The 26,598-nt window shown below is 35.2% G+C and overlaps 1 protein-coding gene across 7 annotated transcripts in view; it reads right to left on the bottom strand.

Annotated features, from left to right (window-relative positions):
- LOC143343624 (uncharacterized) overlaps positions 1-26,598 on the bottom strand; it is a 92,983-nt gene that overhangs the window by 4,808 nt on the left and 61,577 nt on the right. For all 7 annotated transcript variants that reach the window (XM_076768699.1, XM_076768696.1, XM_076768700.1 and 4 more), the window contains 2 exons: positions 23,429-24,244; positions 507-781 (listed from right to left, as the gene is read on the bottom strand). In XM_076768699.1, the coding sequence (XP_076624814.1) occupies positions 507-781; positions 23,429-24,244 (1,091 nt within the window). The remainder of the gene's footprint in view (positions 1-506; positions 782-23,428; positions 24,245-26,598) is intronic.

Raw genomic sequence — 26,598 nt, 5'->3', positions numbered from 1 at the left:
CAATTTAAATCAACAGATAAATCTTAATCTTTATACAATTATCGTGCACGTTAGCATCAATTTACGCCATTTACGTTGTTTTACTCGTATTTTGGAAACGTTTTGTAGATAAATAATCCGACGCTATTTTGTTTTCTGGTCTGAGGACTTGATAAAATTTTGATATAATCGTGAGTATGACTTGAATGAAACTCTTAAACTTTTCAATTAGTTGTATGAAATATTCTATTATTTGCAAAACACGTTGAATGGTATAAACTTCCTTGCTGAAGAGGATATCAAATTGTTCTTGGAATTATTTTCAGCCGACGGAAATAAGAACTTTTTTGAACTATGAAGTTGCCTGAAAGATGGCGAAATGTAATTGAACAAAATGAACAGTACATTGTTGATTAAAGTGTTTGTGTTTCTAAAAAAAGTCGTCTTTCATTTACATAGAAAAAAAGGAATTGGTTTTTAGTTTTTGGTTAACCTAATGATAAATCTGAGTTATAGAAATAACGTACCTCTGTGTTAATAAGCTCAGACGATTCTTTTTCCGGACTTTCGCATTTAATACCCTCCCCAATGTCCTCGGACTGGATTTTCAACTCGTTATCTTCGACGGAAAGTTCTGGACTCTCAATTTTTTCTTCGTTTCTCGCGTCTTGTGGTTTGTCGACAGGAGTGGTGGAGTCCTGTTCTTTGTTTGGATCGACACGATAGTAGTTCCACTCGTCTTCCGAATCCTCGCTGTCCGCTACATTATCCGCTTCAGAAATCAGTGCATGCTGAAGAGGTTCTGCAAAGAATTAACAAAAGAAAATTTATAATCAGTCCATTCTATATTAAGATAATTAAATAAAATAAAATTAAAAAAAAACATTCATTGTATATCTATTTAAAAAATACATTTTAATTAGCATGTGTATTCGTATCGTTGTGCTAATGAAATTTTAGATAAATTGCTAAAAAATAATATTCTTAGGTCTTTTTTTATTATTTTTTGCCAAAAAATTGAACAATTTTTCACGTTGGTGTTTCTCATACGTATCTATCGACATTTTTTAAATGAAATAAGAGTCAATAATTAAAAAAATGACAACACTTTGTTCTTCCAACACATTAACTTTGTTTTTTAAATAAATTAAATTAAAAACTACATACATAATTATTTATATCGTAATATATTCATTGAGAAATAAATTTCCAAATTCCTGGAATAAAGTAAATGTAGTTAACTAATAATTTTTTAACATTTTTTATCACTTTTATAAATTACAAAAAATTTGAAGCAAATGAAATAGAAAAGTGATTTTAGTATAAACTCCAATTACAAGCATACAAAATTAATAAATCAATTATTAATTTAATTAAAACCAATTAAAACAATATAGTTTGGAGACAAACGCGTTTAAAGTTTTGTTTTACCATTCTCACGGACTAAAAAATTGTAAAACAAACAGGGAGTTTGGACGTAGGAATTTGCACATACATTTTTCAAAGCAAATTCTTCAGAAAAATTGAATTTTTTGGAAGGTTTGCAATGAAACAGGGATATGGACACTAGCGAAATAAAATATTGTTCAAATGATTAATTAAAATTTGTATTTTATTTGTTATTTGATCTATCCACCTTATTTGAAATAATTTTATTTAAATTATCATTTTTTGGAAAAGTACTATTTATAGGTTCAATTTTGCTTATCACTGCGCGAATATTTGAATTTGTGTAGATTAAGAAAAATAAGTCAAAGGATTTTGTGCCATTCAACATTGATTTAAAAGGCCCTGACACCGAAAGAGACCCTCAAAGTGTCTGGGCAAGGGAATGTTCCACTAAAACGCTGGTACCGAATGCGTTAATATCGTTACGAAATTCTTAGTGTAATAAATACATCTTCCCAACCTTGTAGATGATGTACACCCGCCACTAATTTATCTTGCCTTCTCAGGGGGAAATGGCACGCTTCGGGCTTCCCCTTCTTGGCATTGTTTCGAGTTTTCGCGCAGCTGAGGCGCACGAATGGGCGTGTGCCTGCGCGCCTTAGATGCGCGCTCGCCCGTATTGCTATGCCGTCGCCGCGCACAGACAAAGAGTAAAGGCGAATAAGGGGGTCCAAAAAGTACCCCTAAACCAAATCGAAAGTATGACGAACCATTCGTTAGTTTATCGAGAAAAAACACTTCGTGCTAATTTTTAACCCGAAATCTTGACAGTGGGGATAGTAAAGTGGTGATAAAGAGAATCATGTTTTTCAAAAAAAATCCCACATGTGCCCCGATATCTGAAATGTCTGAATTTTTTCACATTTTAATATTCAATAGGACAAAAGAAATTGCGCAAAAACGTGATTCTCTTTACCACCCCTTTACTACCCCCACCGTCAAAATTTTCGGTTAAAAATTAACACGAAGTGTTTTCTCTCGATAAGCTATTATGGTTCGATTTGGTTTGGAGCCACTTTTAAACCCCCCTATTCGATTACATCCTTTAACGCCAGAACCCTTTGTACTCGAAACCTGGCCATTATACATATTTAATAAATCACGGCTCAGTTCCTCGAGGCGATCAGAACCTATTTTTAAACTGTAAATATCACGGTTGCTATTAACAGCGCGCCGTTCTTATTTCATAGCGATTCATAATGATCTTCTAGTACCCGGTCGGTCGTGTCTAGGTTAGACACATTTGCTTCTATCACGCGGTCGTCGACACGGTCGTTCTGCGCATCTGCACCGCGCAGCCACACACACCCCATTAGCTGCGTAAGGACTTCTCTGTTGAGAAGGAGGGGGATCCTCCAGTTGAGGAGGAGATGCAAGAAGCATGACATCCATAAGCTCCTTGAACGATAAGATTCACTGGCACTAGGTTACATCACCTTGCACCAAGGATAACGTTTTAAAATACAATAATAAATTTCACTGTCGTTTCCTGCGCGTTTAACACGTTCACCAACATTCGGTTGATAAACCGTTCACCATACACCACGATATATTTCTATAGAAATCTTACTCAGTGTAATATATATGGTTTAAAATATAATAAATAATCCAACCGAATATCTTCAATATCCCATAGAATGTGGTAATAGCAGGGAACGTGTTAAACGTTACGTCAATCCCCGAGAATCATTATCAAATTTAAACTACAATACATTTTTGAAGTCATGTAATGCTAAAAAATATGTTCAAACTTTTTTAATGCATTTTACTGGAACAGTTTGAACACAAATGAGTTGTTCTGCTCGTTGCCTTTTGTTTGAAATAGACGCATTTCACACTGTCTAAATGTATCGCGATACAAATTGTCAACAAAATCAAATACAGTCAAACCTGGAATTTACGTACAAACTGGTACATATGTGTATATGTATTATCATTGTATTAGATTAAGATTCTCCATTCTTTAGTAAATGCAACTAGGGAAGTACAGTTTAGAGTATATTTATAATTATAAAATGAAACACGAATCTGATGGAACAAACGTAAGTCAGAGTATGATTGTATTTCAGTAGACTCGATAAATACACAGAAATATATTTTTTAACACAAACGTTTGCCTATTGAAACAAAGTTTGACCGTTAGAAAAAAGAAACGAATCATCACAGGTACTTCTTTTGCAACAATTCAACACCAAACACTATCGAGCAGTATACTTGGAATGTCGAAATGGCTGCTCGCATACGTTAGAAACCTTTATCATTTTGCAACGATCTTTCATCGCGCAAAACTTAACTTTCGTCCTAAGAAGCCTAACGGAAAACACTTTACAACGGCTATTTCATTAACGCGGCGTGTAATGTTTGCAAGAATGATAAGATGGTGGAAAGCCCGGAACGGGAAAATGAACGAAAGTGCATCGCAAGTGCGTTAAATTGTCGAGCGAATTTCGTGGAGGGGGAAATTTGTCAGGGAGCAAAGGAGTCTCCGAAAATAGGAACTCGAAAACCTGTTTTCGAATCGTATCGCCTGTTTTTTTTTCTACGCAGTAAAAGGGACGAAAAAACCACCGCAGGTGTAGGGAAACAAAATAAAAGAGGCCAGCAAGCAAAAGCAGGGGAGAGGAGACACCGAAACTTGTTTCTGTAGCGGAACAACGGTTCCGGTTTGGAAAGTGCCGGTACTCACGAGTTCCAGGAGGAAACTAGCAGGACATCTGGCCGCAGGAGCGATCACCGCTGACTAAGAGGAACTACGCCCGCCAAGAGATGCATTATCGATCTAGTCTAGAGGCCCCGGAGCACCCCGTTCCGCGCCGGCCCTGCCACCACCCACCTGTACCACCGTATAGCAACAGTCGCACCTCATCTCCGACAGGAACGTCGCTCCTGTGATTGGTCCTGGCCCTTGTAATAAGGTGACTCACCCTGCCATCGGTACAGGGAATTTTGCATTAAAGACCCGGAGCAACCGGTGTTCCATAAATTTCTTGCAACTGTTTTCGACGACACGTCCTCCCGGGCAGATTGACCCCTCGCGGTGTCATACGCCAAGATGGATTCGACATAGTATTGTCATTCCGGCCGATCGATCCTATGTCGAGTCCAGCTCGTACACATTTCTTTTTATTAGTCTCGTATCTGTCTTCAAACATCCGACAATTATTTCATCGGTACTTTTAACACTAGATTTACGGACTGAGCCAATCTGACTCATTAAAAATTTGATTACTATATATACGGAGTTTTCGGCATTTTTCCGTATACAGGGTGTTCGGCCACCTCTGGAGAAAATTTCAATGGGAGATTCTGAAGGCTAAAATAAGACGAAAATCAAGAATATCAATTTCTTGGCTGAGGCTACATTAAAAGGTTATTAAACAATTTCAAATCGTACTAAAAAAATTATATTTAATTACAGGGGTCAATTGCAAGCATTTTTGGTGAATAGATATACCCTCGAAATCCTACCCACATTCGAGAAAAAAATTCGAGTAGGTACTGAAATTTTTAGACGAAATTAAAAAATTTCAAATCATGGTAAAAAAATTATATTTAATTACAGGAGTCAATTGCAAGCATTTTTGGTGAATAGACATACCCTCGAAATCCTACCCACATTTGAGAAAAAAATTCGAGTAGGTACTGAAATTTTTAGACGAAATTAAAAAATTTCAAATCATGGTAAAAAAATTATATTTAATTACAGGGGTCAATTGCAAGCATTTTTGGTGAATAGAAATACCCTCGAAATCCTACGCATTTTCGTGAAAAAAATTCTTTACCGAACATCTAATGTGAGGCCAGAAATGCTTCCCTGAAATTTCATGTGAATCTTTAAAATGTCGTAACTCCTGAATGGATTGGAGGATTTTAAATTTTCAAAATGCAAACTACGCGTATTTTAGTGTAGAATATGTAGCAATTATAAAAATATTCGAAAAGTTGATCCTTGATCTCGCAAAATGAGAAAAACCCCATAAAAATGGTTCAATTTTCAAATGACTATAACTCCTACAATAATGAATGTATTCCATTGAAACTTTTTTCTGAAGTAGAGTCCATGGGTACCTACAAAAAAGTATTAGACAACTTTTCTGTAGAGCGTCAAATTTATTAAAAATGAAAAACGAATTTTTAAGAAAAATCGACAAATTTTATTAATAATTTTTAACAATAATTTTGTTAATAACTCTTTAACGAAGCCTCCATCAATAAATTGGTATTCTTGATTTTCGTCTTATTTTGGCCTCTATAATCTCCCATTAAAATTTTTCCCAGAGGTGGCCGAATGCCCTGTATATCGAATGGAAAATTATACAAAATCAATTGTATATTCAAAAACATTGTAGAACGTATGAATGGTACAACAAATATAAATCTATCTTTATATTATTATATTTGCACTACAACCAAATCCATAATATTATTATAAGAAAAGCGAATACACTTTTTATTCCATATTTATTCGACCAAGAAAATGAACATCGAAAGTTTTTTTAATTCTTCTTTTATTAAAGCATGAGAATTGCAAAACGAAAACAAAAGGAAACGAATTAACTTGTGTCTTCGTGAATCGAATGAAAAATGATTTGCAACGATGGTAACCGCGAATTATGCGCAAAAGAAATCATTCACAATTGGAACATATAAAAGGGAGTGTGGGACACTTTTACAAAAAATGCAAATTATTCGCAGATGGGTTCGAAATTAAGAAATAGAAACTCGGTTATTTGATAATTACTTTTATTTGATCTACGCTACAAATACTACGTGTGTATCTCTTAGGTACCTACTTGTGCAAGACTTCTACTTATACCAATTATTATAGCTACACCACTGCAAACATACAGAGTCCATCAAATAAAGTGTTACGAGTTGTTTTCTCAGAATTTAACCAAGACATTGATTTCATTTTTTTAAATTAATTAAATGCTCCAGAAGAATCAATTTTCTAGTAACTAACATATTTTTGGAAAAGCAACAGTTGGGAGGAAAAAGGGCCCCCCTGATTTAAAAAATATGAAATTGTTATAATTCTCATCAAACTGACTAACATTTGCATGAACCATTTTTTCCTATTCACGATGTTTCACAAGTTTATTGCAATCGTTTTTATAGTACACAAGCAAACTTATCGAAATTAGTTTCGATCCTCGTCGACGGATTAGAGACACGATAATTAAAAATTTTGTTTAAAAATTTTGCGCAACAAGATAGAAAATCGGCTTCGATAGAAAGTAAATTGTATTTGTCGCAGACACGTTTCTTCTTTAAAGCGTTACAAGGATATTGCTTTGTTCGTCGGCGGTCTGTTGCTAAGCCGTCGCTTCACGGCTCACATACTTACCACATTCTTAACACAGTCCCGAGACACTGTGAAACCGTCGGAACACGAGGGTAAATGCTACTAGCATACGAGCCATTCAACTTCAAAAACGCGCAGGCGATAAATCTTTTGCCCCTGATTTTCTTAAAATTTCCAACGTCCGTTGATAATCTCGTAAAAATAAAATATTTCAAATTTTAGATGCCTATCTTAAATGGTTTCCAATTTATTAACCAGTTAACTGTTTATGACGAGTATACTCGTCATGGAAAAAAGTGCAAGATTTTGTGTTACGACATGAGTAATAAGTAGTGACAATTTGCAGTTTGAATTGTATGACGAGTATATTCGTCATGAATAATAAGTAATGACAATTTGCAGTTTGAATTGCAATTTTAGTGAAAACTAAAATATATTCGTAAACTTCAAGATGTTTGAAATATTTTGAGGCCCGTCGAAATAAAAGGAACAAATAAAAGTTTATAAATAATTAATATAAAAAAAATCGCATATAGTATCGATTAGTTTTTGTAAATATATCGTTGCCTTTTATTAGCCATCACAGAATCAATTACGGGTTCATATATTGTTTTATACTATGCAATACGTGGCGCGCATGGTAATAAAAACAGGATTAGGATCCTTCCGTTTCTTTTTTACATGTATTCATAAGGCGGCGTTTTTTATGTTTTTCTTTTTTCATTCATATGCAAAATATTTACGTTAACTCAAATAAATAAATAAATGTGAGTAACGAAATAAATCATCATAAATCATAAGGTCATTTTATTACAACCTAATTTCATATTGCACATATTCTGTGTTTGACGAGTATACTCGTCATCGCTAAATTTCTGCGATGCAATTTAGGTATGCATTTTTCAAAGAGGTCGAAACAGTTAACTGGTTAAATATTAAGGTTTTATTTAAATATCCATTTAAACATTTCAATATCTTCGTTATTTTTGATTATAGAAAATATCAAACAATTTCCTGATCAATTATATTCCTTTTATTAATAATTTTGTGACACACTGTATGTACTTGCAATGTGTACTACTGTAGTGGTTTCAAACTATGTATATTGCACGGTCGAAGCCTTTAGAAAATCATACACAGAAACAGGCTTAAGGGATGCGAAAAAAAGGGTAACCCACGCAGAGAACGTTAACTTAACCCGTTCCTAAATCTAACCTTGCTTTACTACCAACGCAAATTCATCGAACGCCACGGTGCAACTTTCGTGACTTGTATCCACGAACGTTTCTCCTTCGATCGAAGATCATTCGAAGTCAACAGGACCGCCCTCTTCTTCTGTTTTTTTGAACTAAAGTTAGTAAAGGGGCAAGATACCGATCGAAACAGATTTCGAGTTTTGAAAGATGACAAACATTTTTCACTTTTATCCGAAATCGAAATGAAATATAAAATGCAAAACTGTATAATATTCAGCAAAAGTAAAATTTTTATTTTAGACCATTGTAAGCTACATAACCTAAATTTGTTTCAGTACAGATTTTTGTAACCTTAAAATTTATAAATTCTATCCAAATGTATTTCCCTCAACATCTTAACTTGAGAATTAATTTTTCTAGTATCATAGTGGGTAAATCCTGTCACCCATATATAGGTGGCGTGGTAGTCACATTGTTAAACCAATATGGACGTCGGGGGGCAACTGTCTGGAGTACAATTACTAAAAGGAATTGAGAGAAAATTAAAATAACACTCTTAAAACCATTAACGAAAGACAATGGACCTGACAATACCAAAAAGATCACTTACGTGAATCGAGAGAACGATGAGACAAATATAAATCATGTAAAAAGACTAAGACACTAGTACACGAATAGATGAAAATTAGAGACGGAGAGTTCTTGAATTTTACAGTTGGAAAGGAAGTGTGCATTATAAATGTAATATTTACTAGCTTTAAACACGATTCCATTCCAAGTTTTTATACTATAGGTATTAGATTCGTTGCAAGTGTTTGAAAGAAACCTTGTAAATTTAATGTCGGTTACCAGTGACTTCTAAATAATTAAGTTCGTTTTATTTAAGATTTCGTAACCGTTGATGGAGGGCCATTGGCCTCGATCGACCCTCTCTTAGCTCTGCTGTAGTGCCCCCCCCCCCCATCAAAGAAAAAAAAAAGGATCAACTTCCAAGAGATTTCGTCTTGAAAGAGGATCCCCGTTGTTTCCCTGCGCGTGTTCCCTTCTCGACTGTTCTTTTTCTTTGTTTCGTACGGGGCAACGTATATCGGTTCGTAGGGAGTAAGGGAGAGCTAATTTTAAACCAGCGACAGCACCGAGAAACAAGAAAAATAGGAAAAGCAAAAACGAAACGAGACACTCTCTGCTATTCGAGGCTCCGCTGGTCACTTGGTTCTTACCACCTGACATAAACGCAGTTCGGTACAACTCGGCGCAATAGCCACAGTCGAGTCCATTTTAATACGCGAACGCTCATTTCCTTTTGTATATATTAACACTTTCACTGTCATGTTACTCATACATGGGTGACAGGATTTACCATTATGATAGAAAAATTAATTCTCAAGTTAAGACGTTGAGGGAAATACATTTGGATAGAATTTGTGAATTTTAACAAGGTTACGAAAATAAGTACCGAAACAAATTTTAGGTTATGTAGCTTACAATGGTTTAAAATCAAAATTTTACTTTTGCTGTATGTCTTTTGTGTTAATATGCTTGTACCAAATATTTCTAGAATTAATTTAAAAAAAAACAAAAAATTTGAAATGTAAGACGGATACAATGGACCCTGCGTACCCACAAAAGATTGGTTCTTATAATGATTGCACATAATTAAAATGTTTCATGATTTAGTAATTTAGTGTCTATTCTTACACCTTTGCATGTGGATGTAAATAATAGTGAAAATAAGTACCGAAACAAATTTTAGGTTATGCAGCTTACAATGGTTTAAAATTAAAATTTTAGTTTCGCAGAATATTATACAGTTTCGATCTGCGAAGCGGAATGCAATATACAATTTTACGTAACTTTTACTACTGCAGGCGACATATAATTTGTAATAACACAAATATACGATTTTTTAAGAGGGCATGAAAGAGGCTCTGTTGTCCTATCAAACATCAATAAAAATTTATATCTTTCGCTATTATGTGATGTATTGTTTTACCACGATAAAACCTTTGATATCGCAGATAAGAAAATACATTTCTGATGTTTATCGTATTTCCAGGAAAGTGCGACTTAAAAACGTACAGTTCCTTTCGCGATTAGTAATACCGATATTAGATTGCAATGATCGTTAATAAAAATGTGTTTAATTAAAAACCCCGTCGTCGTTGGATCTGTTATGTTGATAGGCGTGTAGAAATTAAAATGGCGAAAAATTTGAACCGATGCTTAGCGATTATGTACGATAAAGAAAGAATTTAATTTTCCACATTGTATTTACTAACCTATATTCTCATAATTCTAGAAATATTTGACACAAGCATATTAAAATAGAAACTCCAATAAATGTACCAATATTTGTTTAGATTTCTTACAAGCTTGAAACAGTAAAAGAAAGTAGTACCCACGAAAAATTAATATTACATATATCAAGTTCATTAAAAGAACTCTGATTTATGTTGTGTTTGGGTTCGTTTTAATCTGCTGGGTTCCAACAATGTATCGGAACCATTTTCAGAAAGATAACATCAAAATTACAACGGAATGTAGCATTTTGTGTATCGCACGATTATTTTGCATTGCGGCGGTATCTCTTTGAAGTCTCGATCATCTCGCTTCCTGCTATTACAATTATTTTCTTTTTCGTCAGAAATTGTTCCGAGACCAATTTTAGAAAAAATAACCTTGCACGCGAGAACATCGCCGCTGAGCCCTGAATTCGACGATATTCGACCGTTACTGTATTTAGATTTTCGACCGTTGTAAAATAAACGTGCCCGCGGGTATCTAAAAGTGCAAATTGGCCCTAGTGCAAAAATGAGCTTTGGCACGTACGTTCGAGTACGCTTGAGAAACACTGTCGTATTGGAAACGAAGCGCAACCGATATCACGTGATTCCCGCGCGAGACAGCGAAACGTCACAGCTGGTTGCAGTTTTGATAACAATGATTTCACGGAGTTAAGGGTCGCCACGTAAAGAATCGGCTTTACACATAGAACAATGAAGGCGTAGTGACGCCGATTCTTTAACACATTCACTGCCAGATAAAAACAGTATAATATTCTTCAAAAGTAATATTTTTATTTCAGACCATTGCAAGCTGCATAACCTAAAATTTGTATCGGTACTTATTTTTATAACCTTGTTAAAATTCACAAATTCTATCCAAAATTATTTCTCTCAATTTCGTAACTTGAGAATTAATTTTTCTATTATCATAGTGGTAAATCCTGTTACCCATAATATAGGTGGCGTGGCAGTCGAAGTGTTAATACGATTGCGTTCGTTTCAACTGGTACAATGTGTACGATGTTTTCAATGTGTGTTAGTTTTACTTTTATTCGTGCGGGGGCTCATTGAGTGTTCAAGAATTCGAAATTGAAAAATTTAAATTACGTAAGGTTCCGAGCAATCTGGAATTTGGAAAGATGCTTAACGCTAGAGAGACTACCAAATCCTTCAAAATGACTGGGAATACAAGAATTACACTTGAAGAAATTCAAAGAAAAATTTCTAATACAACTTCCAGGGCAGCCATATTCAGCCTATTGTTAAAAACCTAATGTAAATTATACCTAATATGTATTATTTGGTATAAATTACTTTACAAAACATCTATTTTTAAATAAACATTCGAATACATTTAGATTTTGAATTTTATCTTTTACATTAGGTAATCTTACATTAGTAAGTATACTAACTTGTAGTAACTGTGTAAGTATTCTAACCAATTATTAAATAAACGTTCGAAGTATACTAACGTAAGTTTACTTAATATAAAAAATAAAATTCAAAATCTAAATGTATGCACACGTTTATCTAAAAATTGGTGTTTTTTGAAAAGTTTGAAGGGTCGTAAGTTGAGTATGGCTGTTCAAGTGCAACGAAACTACAACGAGTTTTACGTGTCTAATCTATTATTATTACAGTGCAAAATACTACGTTCCTATTATTTTTGTTCTAATCCAAATTATACTGTATTTTATTATATAATGAAGTATACAGGGTGTCCGGCCACCCCTGGAAAAAATTTTAATGGGGGTATCTAGAGACCAAAATAAGACGAAAATCAAGAATACTAATTTGTTGATGGAGGCTTCGTTAAAAAGTTATTAATAATTAAAGTTCCGTTCGTACTGAATTTTTTTCTCGAAAATGCGCAGGATTTCGGGGGTATGTCTATTCACCAAAAATGATTGTAATTAACCCCCGCAACCGAAAATAATTTTTCCAAAACGATTTGAAAACTTTGAATTTAAATGTTAATAACTTTTTAAGGAAGCCTCCATCAACAAATTGGTATTCTTGATTTTCGTCTTATTTTGGCCTCTAGAATCTCCCATTAAAATTTTTCCCAGGCGTGGTCGGACACCCTCTATAAATATGATATAACATTTCTGTTTTCATATGGTAAAATGAAAAACGACTACTTTAGCAGATATCTATGAAGATTCATTTACAAATTAAAAATAGTATATACCATAATAGTATTATACATTCATATATCAATTAGATATTACCTATCATTTATATTTATTACAAGTAAAATTTTGTTGCAGTTTCTTTCATGCAATTTTTCAAAATATATTAATTATACACCGGGTGTAAGCTGTGGAGACCTGTATAGAATCTACGAAATAACCTTTTACTTTATCGCGACATCCCGCGTGGAAGAGAGTGTCGTTTGCTAAAAATAAAGCTTGACCTTGAAAATTTTATATGTAATACAAATACGCACACGCACGCACTCGCACACAGTGACCCACTTTAATTTATAATGTACATACATTTCGAAAAGCTCGCTGTGTTGCGTCGTAAATTTATTTTAAGACGCGTCGATCACTCGAAGTCATTGTCACCTTTAGGACAATAAATCGACGATCTCTAAAGAAATTCAACAACTAGCGACCTCCCAAACATTTTCTTCACCACACAAACTATCGTTTTATGTCATTTGCTATAACTTTCCATTTTTACCAGCGTAATTCCTCAAAAAATTAATTTTAATCAGTTAACTGTTTCCGACGAGTATATTCGTCATCGCTAAATTTCTGCGACGCAATTTGGATACGTATTTTCTAAAGAGGACGAAACAGTTAACTGGTTAAGGGACGTTTTCGATGGTCAACACTGTTTTTCTCAGACTTCTACTTTCTGTATAACAGTTTTTATAGAAGTAGGAATCTTTTTAACAAGAGACGTTCGACAATTAGAAAATTCACACAAATTTGAAATTATGCACAAAATGCAGCACAAGTGACCCTGTATTATAGATAATACATATGTTGTAATAGTATTTCGTGCAAATACAAACTTATACCGTCACCGTGACCTTTTAAAAAGTATCTTGTGTGTTTTATGAAGGAAGGACGGTAATCCGATAAGAAGTGAAACTGAAATGCTTGCACTGTAAAATTAACCTTGACAATAAGAACAAAGTATACCAGTTATCGCATCAGCTACCATTCTTAAATTTCAATCGCACCAACACAACCAGTAAGAGTATAGGCGTGTATAAACTCATTATTAGCAATTAGATTATACTTTGAACGTAGTTTTTAGTAATATTGGTAGAATTACACCCAAAATAGTCTTGGTTAACAATTTTATACCATCATTATGAAATATTATCGAATATTTTTATATCAATCAGAAGCATATATTCATGAAGAATATAATGTTATATTCAAACACCTTTATCCATGGTTGGTTTTACAGAGACAAGTACTATTTCAAAAATTTCATGTTACAACCATTATTGAAACATTACCGAATATTTTTAAATCCCTCAAAAGCATATATTCATCAAGAATATAATATTACACTTCAAAAAACTTTGTCCATGGTTAGTTCTACAGACAAGTACTATTTCAAAAATTTCATGTATTTGATTACTCTAGGATTTATCAATATAAAATCGCGGTTCTGTCAACAGTTTAAAAATATCGTGTGTTTGACAGAGTGTCAATTTACCTCTATCATTCTAAGATTATTACAAAGTAATTTTTAATCAATTACTATCGGTTGGAGCGATAAGGGTTAAGATTAACAAACACCGTAAAAGTGGTCAACGAACAAAAAACAGTTGCGTGTTGCCACGTGACCGCCGCGAAAATTAGAACACAATGCTTTTAAAATACAATGAAACGGTTAGGGGCGTAAGTCCCAGTGGGCATTTTTATTCTGTAATTAACGTGCGAGAACATCCCTAGAATCGCGTGGTACCGGCCGGTATTTATAGTTTCGAGTAACCTGACGATACACCGTGGACAGTTTTTTCATGTCACAACATTAGCGCGGTTCCTCGCGTATAGCAGTCAGTAATTGGATATAACAGCAGTGCCGTCAATGTGGATCGGCTTACTTCGAACTTAAGCAAATTACGTTAGCCTACGTACGATGCATTGTGTTCTTCGCGGTCGCGATCTTTACCAAGCTAATAATAAGTAGCTGGTTAGGCTACAAGCCGATCGACTCGACAAGCAGATTTTACAAAAACTTTCACGGAACATCGTTCTTCCGAACTTTCACGATTATACTACGAAACTTTCAATCTTCGAACATTCAAATATACAAAAATATAATATTCAGCTAATATCACTTAACACATTAAAGTCTGATAACGAAATTTCTTGTTTTCGAATACAAGTATAATTTATTGTTTTCTGATAACGGTATTCTTTTCACTTTCGAACATTATCGCAATCCTTGTATTCCACAGAATATTTCTGGTCTGAAAGTTTAAAATAATGGAAAAGAACAGAAGATCGATTTGCAGTATTCAAAATGAAATTTAAATTTTTCAACTAATATTTCGTAAAAATGTATTCGTATACAGGGTGATCGGCCACCCCTGGGAAAAATTTTAATGGGAGATTCTAGAGGCCAAAATAAGACGAAAATCAAGAATACTAATTTGTTGATTGAAGCTTCGTTAAAAAGTTATTAACGTTTAAAGTTTCGCCCATACTGAATTTTTTTTTCGAAAATGCGCAGGATTTCGGGGATTTGTCTATTCACTAAAAATGATTGTAATTGACCCCTTCAATCGAAAATAATTTTTCCAAAACGATTTGAAATTTTTTAATTCTGCCAAAAAGTTTCACAACCTTCTCGAATTTTTTTCTCGAAAGTGGGTATGATTTCGAGGCTATGTCTAATGACGAAAAATGATTGTAATTGACCCCTGCAATTGAAAATAATTTTTCCAAAACGATTTGAAATTTTTTAATTATGCCAAAAAGTTTCACAACCTTCTCGAATTTTTTTCTCGAAAGTGGGTAGGATTTCAAGGCTATGTCTAATGACGAAAAATGATTGTAATTGACCCCCGCAACCGAAAATAATTTTTCCAAAACGATTTCAAATTTTTTTTTTCCTTCGAAAAATTTCACACCTTCTCGAATTTTTTTCTAGAAAGTGGGTAGGATTTCGAGGGTATGTCTAATGACGAAAAATGATTGTAATTGACCCCCACAACCGAAAATAATTTTTCTAAAACGATTTGAAGTTTTTTTTTTTCGTCGAAAAATTTTACACCATTTCGAATTTTTTTTCTAGAAAGTGGGTAGGATTTCGGGGGTATGTCTAATGACGAAAAATGATTGTAATTGACCCCCGCAACCGAAAATAATTTTTTCCAGGATGATTTGAAATTTTTTAATTTAATTGTTAATAACTTTTTAACAAAGCCTCCATCAACAAATTGGTATTCTTGATTTTCGTCTTATTTTGGCCTCTAGACTCCCCCACTAAAATTTTTCCCAGGGGTGGCCGAACACCCTGTATTTATATTATAGAAAAAAATTATATTTATTTGTAGGCAAAAATTTGTTATTCCAAATAATAATTGAAATACAAATTTATCTACACAACACTCTAAAGCGATCTGGGTTAGGTTAATGCGGTTGTAGATAATTGCAACTGTATTACCCGTATACCCGGATATTAACCGAGTGTATCTGTTTACCGACTCCCAAGACCGCTATAGCTCATTCGTTTATCGCGAATATTAATAATAAAAAGACACAGAGCCCACATTATTTAAATGTAAGATTTGCAAAGAAACAATAATTACCAAATTTAGAGAAATTACTCATTGTTGTATGATCAATTTAATTAAAACTGATTAAGAGTCTCGAAGATCTATTTTTTAATTTGCAAAGATTGCTACAGTGGTCACCAGCGTCGCGACGCTTCGAAAAATCACGCTGCTCGAGGGGCAACAAAGCAACGAATATTGAATTTTGCATCGTGAAGTCCTAACATCTAAATTCGTGTAAACAACTTACGTGAACAGTTGTTAACAAAGCCGTGAACCGATCGATTACATTTTGGCCATAAAGTTGTAAACATTTTTCTGTAGAATGAATTAACACTGAAAAACATAACCTCCCATAGGAAAACCCGTATTCAAATCCCACGATTGTAACCTAACAGTTCGAAGACGAATACGGGCGAGGCGATAAAAAATCGATAAAGAAGTATGCGTTACAGACCTACCGCTATATTCGTAATATTTATATTTGCGTCTTAAATTTCGAGCATCCGTCGATAACGAATTAATTCTGCAGACTCAATTAATGCCGAACGCTTACAGTTAACAAATCCAACGGTTGGTAATTAATGACCACATTATGAATCCGTTGGCTGCGTAATTATCTTCGAAGAAAAAAAAAATGCTCGGTATTTCACACGAAATGAAACGCTTCGTGTTTTATGGCACCACGATATGGATTACGGTTTGAAAAGCATAAGATTTCGTAGAAAAGATCAAAACCTGGTACGATAAAACATTGAATGCAACTGTTTCATACGAACTTATCTAATTTATCCAAAATTTATTCAATAGGCTATTTAACTCGTGCTTCATCAGACACATTTTACGCGATTTTTATAAAACATTATATCTGCATAACACAAATATACATATATGTACGTACATAGTTGACAAAAATATTGTTTCGGGTCTCTAAATTATATGTTCTAGAAAACGACACGAAAATCGAATAATTGCACGATTAGTAACAAAAACTGTTCGCAGTAAGCTAGTTTTATCGAAACAAAATGTTGGCACGCCCGACAAAGATCTACGAAAAACAATCGAATCATCCTATTCCGATATTCTTTTCTTCGCCACTGTTCAGACTCGGTATACAATGTTGTAACAATCAGGTAACACCTAAATGACGTATTTTAGTCTAACGGAAAAACTATTTCACTAACGTTATAAAATCTTCATTCAAAGGTGATCATATTATGGCGTAAGATTGTATAAATTACTACTACTGCGTGTGCCAATAATTTTATGACTCACTGTAGATCCAAAAATAACACGAAATTAATTCGACGTCCAATCGGTTAAAAAGTACGATAAAAAGAAAGAAGGATTACAGACAAAATATTATGATAAGTTACATTGTAAGTGGCAATATTTTTGTCGCGGTTCTTTGTACACATTTAGAAGCTTAAAACAGTTACTTTAAAATAAGACTTAATAAAATATCTCGATTCCGATTTACACGTTCGATTGAATTACAAAACTCGATCTGCGTAAATATTTTTGTCCGGCATTGTACCTAGATTTCACGTACCGTCTAAAGTACCGTGTAAAGATACGTCGTCGATACGAAACTTTTTCTAGGAACCATTTTAAGAGTTACACGGGCCGTCGTAGCGACGGACGTTCGAACGTCTTTTTTTCTTCTCAACAAGGAAAAAAGACGTAAGAACGTCCGACCCCGGAGCATAGAAGCACACGTCATTGCGCGCATGAATGCCCGCCCTTTGGGGATCAATGAGAAGCGCATAGATCGAAAGAACCTTGTAACTATGCAGCGATAAATCGAAAAGACACGTGCAATCCGCTTCACAGACGAACTTACGAAGCACGAACCTCGCGTCTGGTTCCTGGCTAGGCGTCAACGCGTAATTGTTCAGATTCGTTTTCAAGAAACCCAGCCAAGCCCGTGACGAAGTCGGCCCTCTTGCGAGGCAAACAAGAAAACGTCGAGGCAGGCGGTTTGCACGAGCAAATTGATATTGCGACGAAATATTACCGATGGATCCGGGCACTCTGTCGTTCCGCGATCAACGGTTGCAAAATGTATCGAGGAATCGGTGGAACGATACTAAATCGGCCGACGAACGTTCAACGCCGGCCGGCATCCATTCCAAATTTAAATTCGCCGCAGACCCGTTCATGGTGGACGTGATTAACGTACCTTACAGAACGCTCTCTCGCTGGCACTGTTTGTCCTTCGATCGTAAATGAAGTTGTACGAAGAGTTCCTATCAGCGCACTGACCGAGAAGAACTGTTCGATGCTTGTTATCGACACAATATACAAAATTCAACTCTTAACAACGAAATACGAAAACACTTCGAGAAAGATCAAAGAAGACGCACATTCGTGATCGTCCAGGGCTCGAGTCCAACTGCCGGAACCCCCTTCCAGGCAACACACGCGGCACGCGGAACGATTGGCTGACGGCCGCCGAGACAACCGCCAATCGAAACACGCCGCGGTCCCGCCGACCAATCGCGCCTAGTAACGACCGTTCGAGGTACTTCTGTCAACTGGCGGCAAATTTAACGAGGATTATTCCAACGCGCTGGTAAGTTCAGTAATTTGTGGTCGAATTTCGTCCAATTCGGGACTAGGCAGCGTAATTTTTCTACAAGTGGAATTGAATAGTGCTTGATAAAGAGAGAATGGTTATAATAGGAGGAAGCGAGATAAACGATCGAGACTCGGTACGATAAAAAATAATCGTGCTAATGTTTTAAATATTTTTTACATTGAGGAACGAAATAGACTGAATTAAAGACCATTCTCCTTTATATCTTTAAAGTTTGAAATGTTCAAGCGTTGTCCTCTTGATTTTGTTCGGAAAAATTAATTTTCGTTTGTTTCAACTTTCAAGTATTTGAGATTATTAGCACCGATGATTAATTTCAACTATGTTCCCATGAGATATACTACAAATACAATTACAACCGACTATAATCCTTAAAATTGTGAAATCTATAGATCGTCCTGACTCCGTTCAAAATTATATCTTAACAAATAAATGATTGGTAACGACCTTGGAGCGACACGCTCAGATAAATTTAGATAGCAGGAAAAAGAAGGCGCGGTACAGTGAATAACTGTGTGCATATGAGAACGGTATACGTACGTGGTTTCTTTGGTATAAAAGTGCCACAAGACGGTTCTCCTTTTCTTAATATCGCGTTGTGCTTCGAAAAAAAAAAATACGGTAATGTTCTCATCTTGCCCAGCGACGAAAATATTCGTGGTCTCATTCCCCTTGGGAACGTTACAGGATTCTAAGCACTTCGCCACGAGAATTATTAGGATTCTCCATTTCTTTTCTTTCTGTGCGCGGACCACGCCTTCTCGCCTTTCTTTCAACGAAATTTATTTCGCACACGACCAAAGCGTCATCCGATCGTTAACATCGCTTATATTCGTTTTCTTAAAGCTTTCCGCGAAAGCATTTCGTTAGTCGTTCAACGATTAGATCAATGATATTTGAAAAAAATGCAGGAGCCAATTTACTCATCCTTAAACCCGTGTTTCTTTCAGAAGATGCATCAGATGTTTTTGAATTCGATTAAAAGTTCTCAATATGGCGACTCGTAATATCTTAAATTATTACGAATTTCTTCTTAAATGCACTTGATGTACACATTTATCGAATCGCAATAATTTTATATCGCATTCGTAGAAGACGAGATTAAACATTCCACGAATGCATTTAGATACTAGAAGTATGATTAATTGTGTGTTTAAGCAAACAATTTTCTTAACGAAACTAGAGTTTTCCTTGTCCCGGTGTTCTCAATTACGCCAATTGGTTTTAAGTGGGTATTCTACTCTAGAACCTTAAAAAAAAAATCGATTTTTTTCCTTTCATTTTCTGAAAGTATATGACTTTGAAGAACCTTTACTAAGATTACCGTAATTTCTAAAATATTGACTATTTTTGTACGGGAAAAAACTGTTGATATTCTCCGTATATAGATCTAAATATATGTATGTGCTCAAACTTGATAAAAAAAGTATTTTACTGTTTCTCTTAAAAAATTCCCAAAAACTACTAAAAAATTTTGAAGAACCTTTACTAAGATTACTGTAATTTCTAAAATATTGAATATTTTTGTACAGAAATAACTGTTGATATTCTTCGTATATAGATCTAAATATATGTATGTGTTTAAACTTGATAAAAAAAAGTATTTTGCTGTTTCTCTTAAAAAATTCCCAAAAACTACTAAAAAATTTTGAAGAACCTTTACTAAGATTACTGTAATTTCTAAAATATTGAATATTTTTGTACGGAAAAAACTATTGATATTCTCCGTATATAGATTTAAATATATGTATGTGTTCAAACTTGATAAAAAAAGTATTTTGCTGTTTCTCTCAAAAAATTCCTAAGAACTACTAAAAAATTATGTTCTAGAGTAGATTTCTTCCTTGAATGGTTCGAATGAGTACGTTTACTTGAAAAGAAGTGGCAAGGTAATAGGTGGAGGGACGAAAGGGCGACGAAGATTGTGGCCTAGGAAGAAGGCTGGCAGATTTGCGAGGCGGATGACAATCAGTGCAGGAAATGCAGTGACTGGCACGAGGTGGTGAAAGCCGAAGTGCAGCGGAAAGTGGGCCGGGGTTTCTGAACGATATGAAGAACACGTAAGAGTTTGGACGTCCCACGTTTGACATCCATATTAATGAGAGTATGTAGGTATACCGCGTATTGACGAATGTACCGGGGAGTCTGATCAAACTCGATCAGAGGAAACAGTAACATTCCCCATCTCTTTTGATTAGAATACAGTATACACTTGTGCACTTCTTTTTTAACCCTTCGTTACTAATGCCAGAAATCGAAGACCAATGTAAAATATTTGCTCAAATCATAGTACGAAAAGAAGAAATATTTATAAGCTCGATCATGTATTTAACCCCCAACTAGTATCATGGGGTACTTGGGTAGCTCAACGACTAAAATCTATTTTATTTCTACACAACACTATACAAGGTGTTCGGCCACCCCTGGGAAAAATTGTAATGGGAGATTCTAGAGGACAAAATAAGACAAAAATCAAGAATACCAATTTGTTGATGAAGGCTTCGTTAAAAAGTTATTAACGTTTAAATTTCCGCCTATACTGAATTTTTTTCTCGAAAATGCGCAAGATTTCGGGGGTATGTCTATTCACCAAAAATGATTGTAATTGACCCTCGCAACCAAAAATAATTTTTCCAGAATGATTTGAGATTTTTTAATTTTGTCGACAATGTCCACCTACTTGAATTTTTTTCTTGAAACTGGATAGGATTTTGGGGGTATATGTAATGTCCAAAAATGATTGTAACTGACCCCCGTAATCGAAAATAATTTTTCCAAAACGATTTGAAATTTTTTTTCCCCGTCGAAAAATTTTACACCTTCTCGATTTTTTTTCTTGAAAGTGAATAGGATTTCGGGGGTATGTCTATTCACCAAAAATTATTGTAATTGACCTCCGTAACCGAAAATAATTTTTCCAGAACGATTTGAATTTTTTTAATTTAACTGTTAATAACTTTTTAACGAAGCCTCCATCAGCAAATTGGTATTCCTGATTTTCGTCTTATTTTGGCCTCTGAAATCACCCATTAAAATTTTTCCCAGGGGTTGCCGAACACCCTGTATTGCAATATTTTGTGTAACAAACACCATAGAATAAAGACAATTGGGCAAAGAAGTTGGCTACTTTTTATTTTTTAATAGTTTTTTATTTTGGGGTAGAGAAATGCTCCGCGATATTAATTACTGTAAATAAACGATACCAGTTAAAAATTTTACAAGTATTAAGGTTCATTCAAAACATCTGACAAATGTACAGTTTGGTCTAAAAAGTTAGTCCAAGAGCCGGAGAAATATTTTACTCGATAGGACATTGAAATTTTATGAAATCTTTAATTCAATACCTTTTATTTTTTTATTAATTATTCGAAATATTTATTTGACTAATTTCGCCTGTGTCTGGTTTTCAATCGAGATGCGAAGTTGCATTTACTACGATTCGTCGAGGCACGAATATTTCTGCAGACATAATTTTAAACGCAGGGTTAAGAGCATTCGCGGTGGCTAAACGCGTCAAGACAGTTGGTTCTACAAGAGGGTAGAAGCTATTTCCGGTACTCCACGTGTGCGAGGGGCAGAAGAAGAATGTGAAAATTCGAAAAAATCACGCTCTACGCTTGTAGTCTGCGTCCATTTTGTCACGAAACATCTACAATCCTGTCATTTAAGTTTTCGATTAACAAACGATAATTTATCAAAAAAGTATTTAGGTACTTGTGCCCTAAACTGAATAGTTTAAGAGTCATAACACTTTGAAGTTTACTAAATTATTTGACTTCAAAATGATATAACTCTTGAACTATTAAATTTAGAGCATAAGTACTTTCATACTCTTTTGTAGAGTATAAGAAACTACATAGACTACTGTAATCAAAATTATAGAATTCCATTTATTGTAAAAGTGCAATTGTGTTTTTTAGAAGCGTCGATACAGCTGCATCCTTTTTGCAACTGAAATTCTATAATTTTAATTACACCATTCAATGCAGTTTTTTAAGTTTCATAGTAAAGTATTAAAGTACTACTAAACCTAATAGTTTAACGGTAATACCACTTTGGGGATTACTAAATTATATCAGTGGATTTCTGTTAATTCTCGTTGAGACATTCTCCTATACTAGAATGTGAATTATAATTTCAGAATTTCTGAAATAGTTATTAATTAGTTATTTTTAAATAAATATAAATAATGCTAGTAGATAGTAACTCCTGAGTACGTCAAGCGTAGGTTCTGTAGAAAACAATGTAAGTGCCAATGCGTTACTCGAGACATAGTAAAACAAATTCTTGCAATACCTCCTAATAAAAAATGAAAAGATCATATTAGAAAAATATACTTTTTACATTTTCTATATTTTTATATTCTTAAGTAATTTGTGAACAAACAGGCATTTAACAGTTCTTGGAGATTTCACAAATGATACCTTTAGTTCGCGCCTATAAATTAAATGGCGGCACGTACAGGCTTCTCTACAAATACAATTCTTTCTTTCACGAATAGATAACGATAAGAATAAATCAGATTTTAATAATAAACATAAAATTAGGAATTAATTTTCTTTCCCCTGAAAACTTAGATTCCGGGCACTTGAATTGTTTTCGACAAAAGCTAACTGTATTTTCGTAAGGGTGCGATCTCGAAATCCACCACTGTGCAAAGGTTTTGCACTCGCTTCGTTCTACGAAGAATAGATCTACCCTTCTGGATTCTCGAAACCTTCAAAACGGTTCAGAAGCTTGAGAAATTGTAAATCGACGCGATGCTCAAAAGGGCAAACTTGCCGAATAGCATGGCGCATTTGACGATCCACCGATAAACGGTTCGTTCGCGCAAACGCGTTTTAGTTGACGGTTGGCACTTACTGTTTGCTTGTGGCGAGGGCGGTGAATCGTCATAGTCCACGGGGCCAGCGTCGTCGACGGTGTCTTGCGCGTTGTTCGCTCGATTTTCGTCAGTCGTCAGCGCGTCTTCGTCAATACATTTTCGAATTTCCTCATCCGTTCCATCAACGTTCAATTCACGAATTCGTTCGGGGACTACGTCCTCGACCATTTTCGACGCCCCAAACATACCGAGAACTTTATCGTCGTCGTTGTCCTCGTCATCGTCGTCGTCGTCTTCTTCTTGCAAATTATTCTCGGCGTCCGGTTGGCGTTTAACGTTCACTTCCATTTCATCCATACGAACGTTGTCAAGAATATTCGAATCTTTGTCAGGTTGGTCCTCGTCGTGGCTCGAGTCGTCGTCTTTGTAAAATTCGTAGGACAGGTTCTTCACGGGCATCGTGGCGACGTCGTCGACGGTGTCTACGTCGGTCTCCGGACCCAGATCCGAGTAATCGAAGTCTGCATCCCCGTTCTCGTGTTTACCATTGCTGGCCGCCACGATACCGTCATCCCCGTGGTCCCTAGGTTCCTGCGACAGCATAGTCTGCTTCAGGATGTTCGAGTTGATCGCGTTATGAGCGTCGTCGATGTCCAGGAACAGCGGTTTGTCTTTGGAATTCATGTTCTCGAGTATATCATTCGTTTGCATGCACTGGAACGGATGGGCGTTTTGCGGCCTGGCTGCGATCTCGTTGCCTGGAGTTAACAGGGCCACGATCAAGGTGATGTTGTCCGTGGAGCCTTCGTGCTTCGCCCACCGCAGCAGGACCCGATGCAAGCGCTTTAATCCGCCTAGAAAGATAACAAAATGTTACTATAACGTACCCACTCCAATTATTCGTCGCACAACAATATCGATTGCTTAAAATTAATATTATAACTTCAAGTATACAGTTGCGTGCATAAGATTCGGGTGTACTTTCGAAAAGGACATACCTCCGATTTTTCTTTATACTCTGATAGTGAAAATTCTCGCAAATTTTGTTTTCATAGCGGAAACCATGAAAGAAACACAAAAATCATAGTTTTTTTTATTTACTTCCGTAAATAATGGGCATTTTGAAAAATACTTCAGATACAAGTTTTAGAACTCGACAAAATACACATTTTATGCCCTATTGATTTTTGTCATAAAGATAATACTTTCTGAGAAAAATGATAGATAATTATTTACTTATACGAAGCCACCCTCGATTGCAATGTTTTACATTTGTTATATACAGGGTGTTCAGCCACACCTGGGAAAAATTTTAATGGGAGATTCTAGAGGCCAAAATGGGTCGAAAATCAAGGATGCTAATTTGTTTATTGAGGCATCGTTAAAAAGTTATTAACGTTTAAAGTTCCATACCGACTGGAAAATTTTAACCAACTAAGAATAAACTTAGTAAATGTAAAGTCTTACATGAAAAAGTATCTCTAGTATATTCTCTACTGTACTATCTCTAGTATCACAGCAGCTATTTATTTTATACTTTATTTGGTATAACACTTGTTTATGTAGAATTTAATGCTTTATCTAAATGTGGGGAGAAATATTAACCATTCTATTTGAAAAACTCAAAGTGACCTTCGTATCTTGATAAAAAAAAACAAAATAATTTTAAACCGATTACTATATATCCCTCTAAAAACTACTCGCCCTGTACAACCGTAGTATTTCTTTTAAATAAATCGTAAGACAGAATGAAATTTCCTATGAAATATAAAAAAAATATTTTTTCTATCCTCGCGTTATCTATTGCTTTCCCTTTGAACGACAGTCGTGAAAGCAGAGAAATCTATTTTCAGGTACACGGTGTACAAGAATCGTGGAGTGGGGAACAGCGGGAACAGGATGGAATGAAAAGCACTCTAATAGCGAGTGCAGGACGTGCCGCCACAGTACGTTGGCATCATAAATTCAGCCGTCCTCGAGGCTGTTGCAGGTACTCTCCTCGATTATCCCTTTCACAATTTTAGTCTGTCAGAGACACACGGGGAAGGCGATACGTCTGAAAGTATTTAGGCTACGGGGAATAGGTCTTTTGCATATTCCATTTTCCCTCTCTTTATTACACGGAAGGCGTTAAAGAAAAATTTGACGGATTTCCTAAATCTAGCATTAATAAGAACAAAGTATTACAGGAAATATTTTTCCTCATTTTAGGAGAACTTGTCTCAATTGCCAGAACTCCATCAAAAATTTGAGGACCACCCTGTACGCACAATCGCAAATATATATGGCGGCGTAAGCAAGTGCAATGACCTCATCCACTACGTCTGCGTAGATTTTCTTCTCCCACCCCCTATTCCTTCTGTTTCCCCTTCTAACTTCGTCTCGAACCCCCCAATTTCGAGCTTTCGTTTGCGCCAGTGACTTCGTTGCGATGGAAAGCACCCAATCCAACCGGCCTTTTCCCACATTAATTTTCCTTCGGTCTGTTTTTCTACCGTCGCGTCGGAGATCAACCCCTTACGCCCAGCCTTCAAGTCTAGACTATTCCTAGCAGGGGTTGTTTGCTCTTTTTCTCCAACCTTCGCTACCAGACAGTATATTTTACAGACTTATTGGAAACTATATTAACCAGTTAACTGTTTCGACCTCTTTGGAAAATGCGTACCTAAATTGCATCGCAGAAATTTAGCGATGACGAGTACACTCGTCAAACACAGAGTATGTGTAATATAAAATTAGGTTGTAATAAAATGACTTTCAATTGCAGGAGTCAATCACAATCATTTTTGATGAATACACATACCCTCGTAATCCTACGCACTTTCGAGGAAAAAATTCAGTATGTGCAGAAATTTTTCAGCGAAATTAAAAAGTTTCAAATCATTCTGGAAAAATTATTTTCGGTTACGGGACACAATTACCATCATTTTTGGTAAATAGACATACCTTCGAAATCCTAACCAGTTTCGAGAAAAAAATTCGAAAAGGTGTGAAATTTTCAACAAAATTGAAAATTTTCAAATCGTTCTGGAAAAATTATTTTCAGTTGCAAGGTTCAATCACAATCATTTTTGGTAAATACACATACCCCCGAATTCCAATGCACTTTCGAGAAAAAAATTCGAAAAGGTGTGAAATTTTCAACAAAATTGAAAATTTTCAAATCGTTCTGGAAAAATTATTTTCAGTTGCAGGGGTCAATCACAAT

Source organism: Colletes latitarsis, chromosome 7 (genome assembly GCF_051014445.1).
Source record: "Colletes latitarsis isolate SP2378_abdomen chromosome 7, iyColLati1, whole genome shotgun sequence".
Taxonomy (NCBI): Eukaryota; Metazoa; Arthropoda; class Insecta; order Hymenoptera; family Colletidae; genus Colletes; species Colletes latitarsis.
This window is presented reverse-complemented; position numbering and strand designations above follow the sequence as displayed.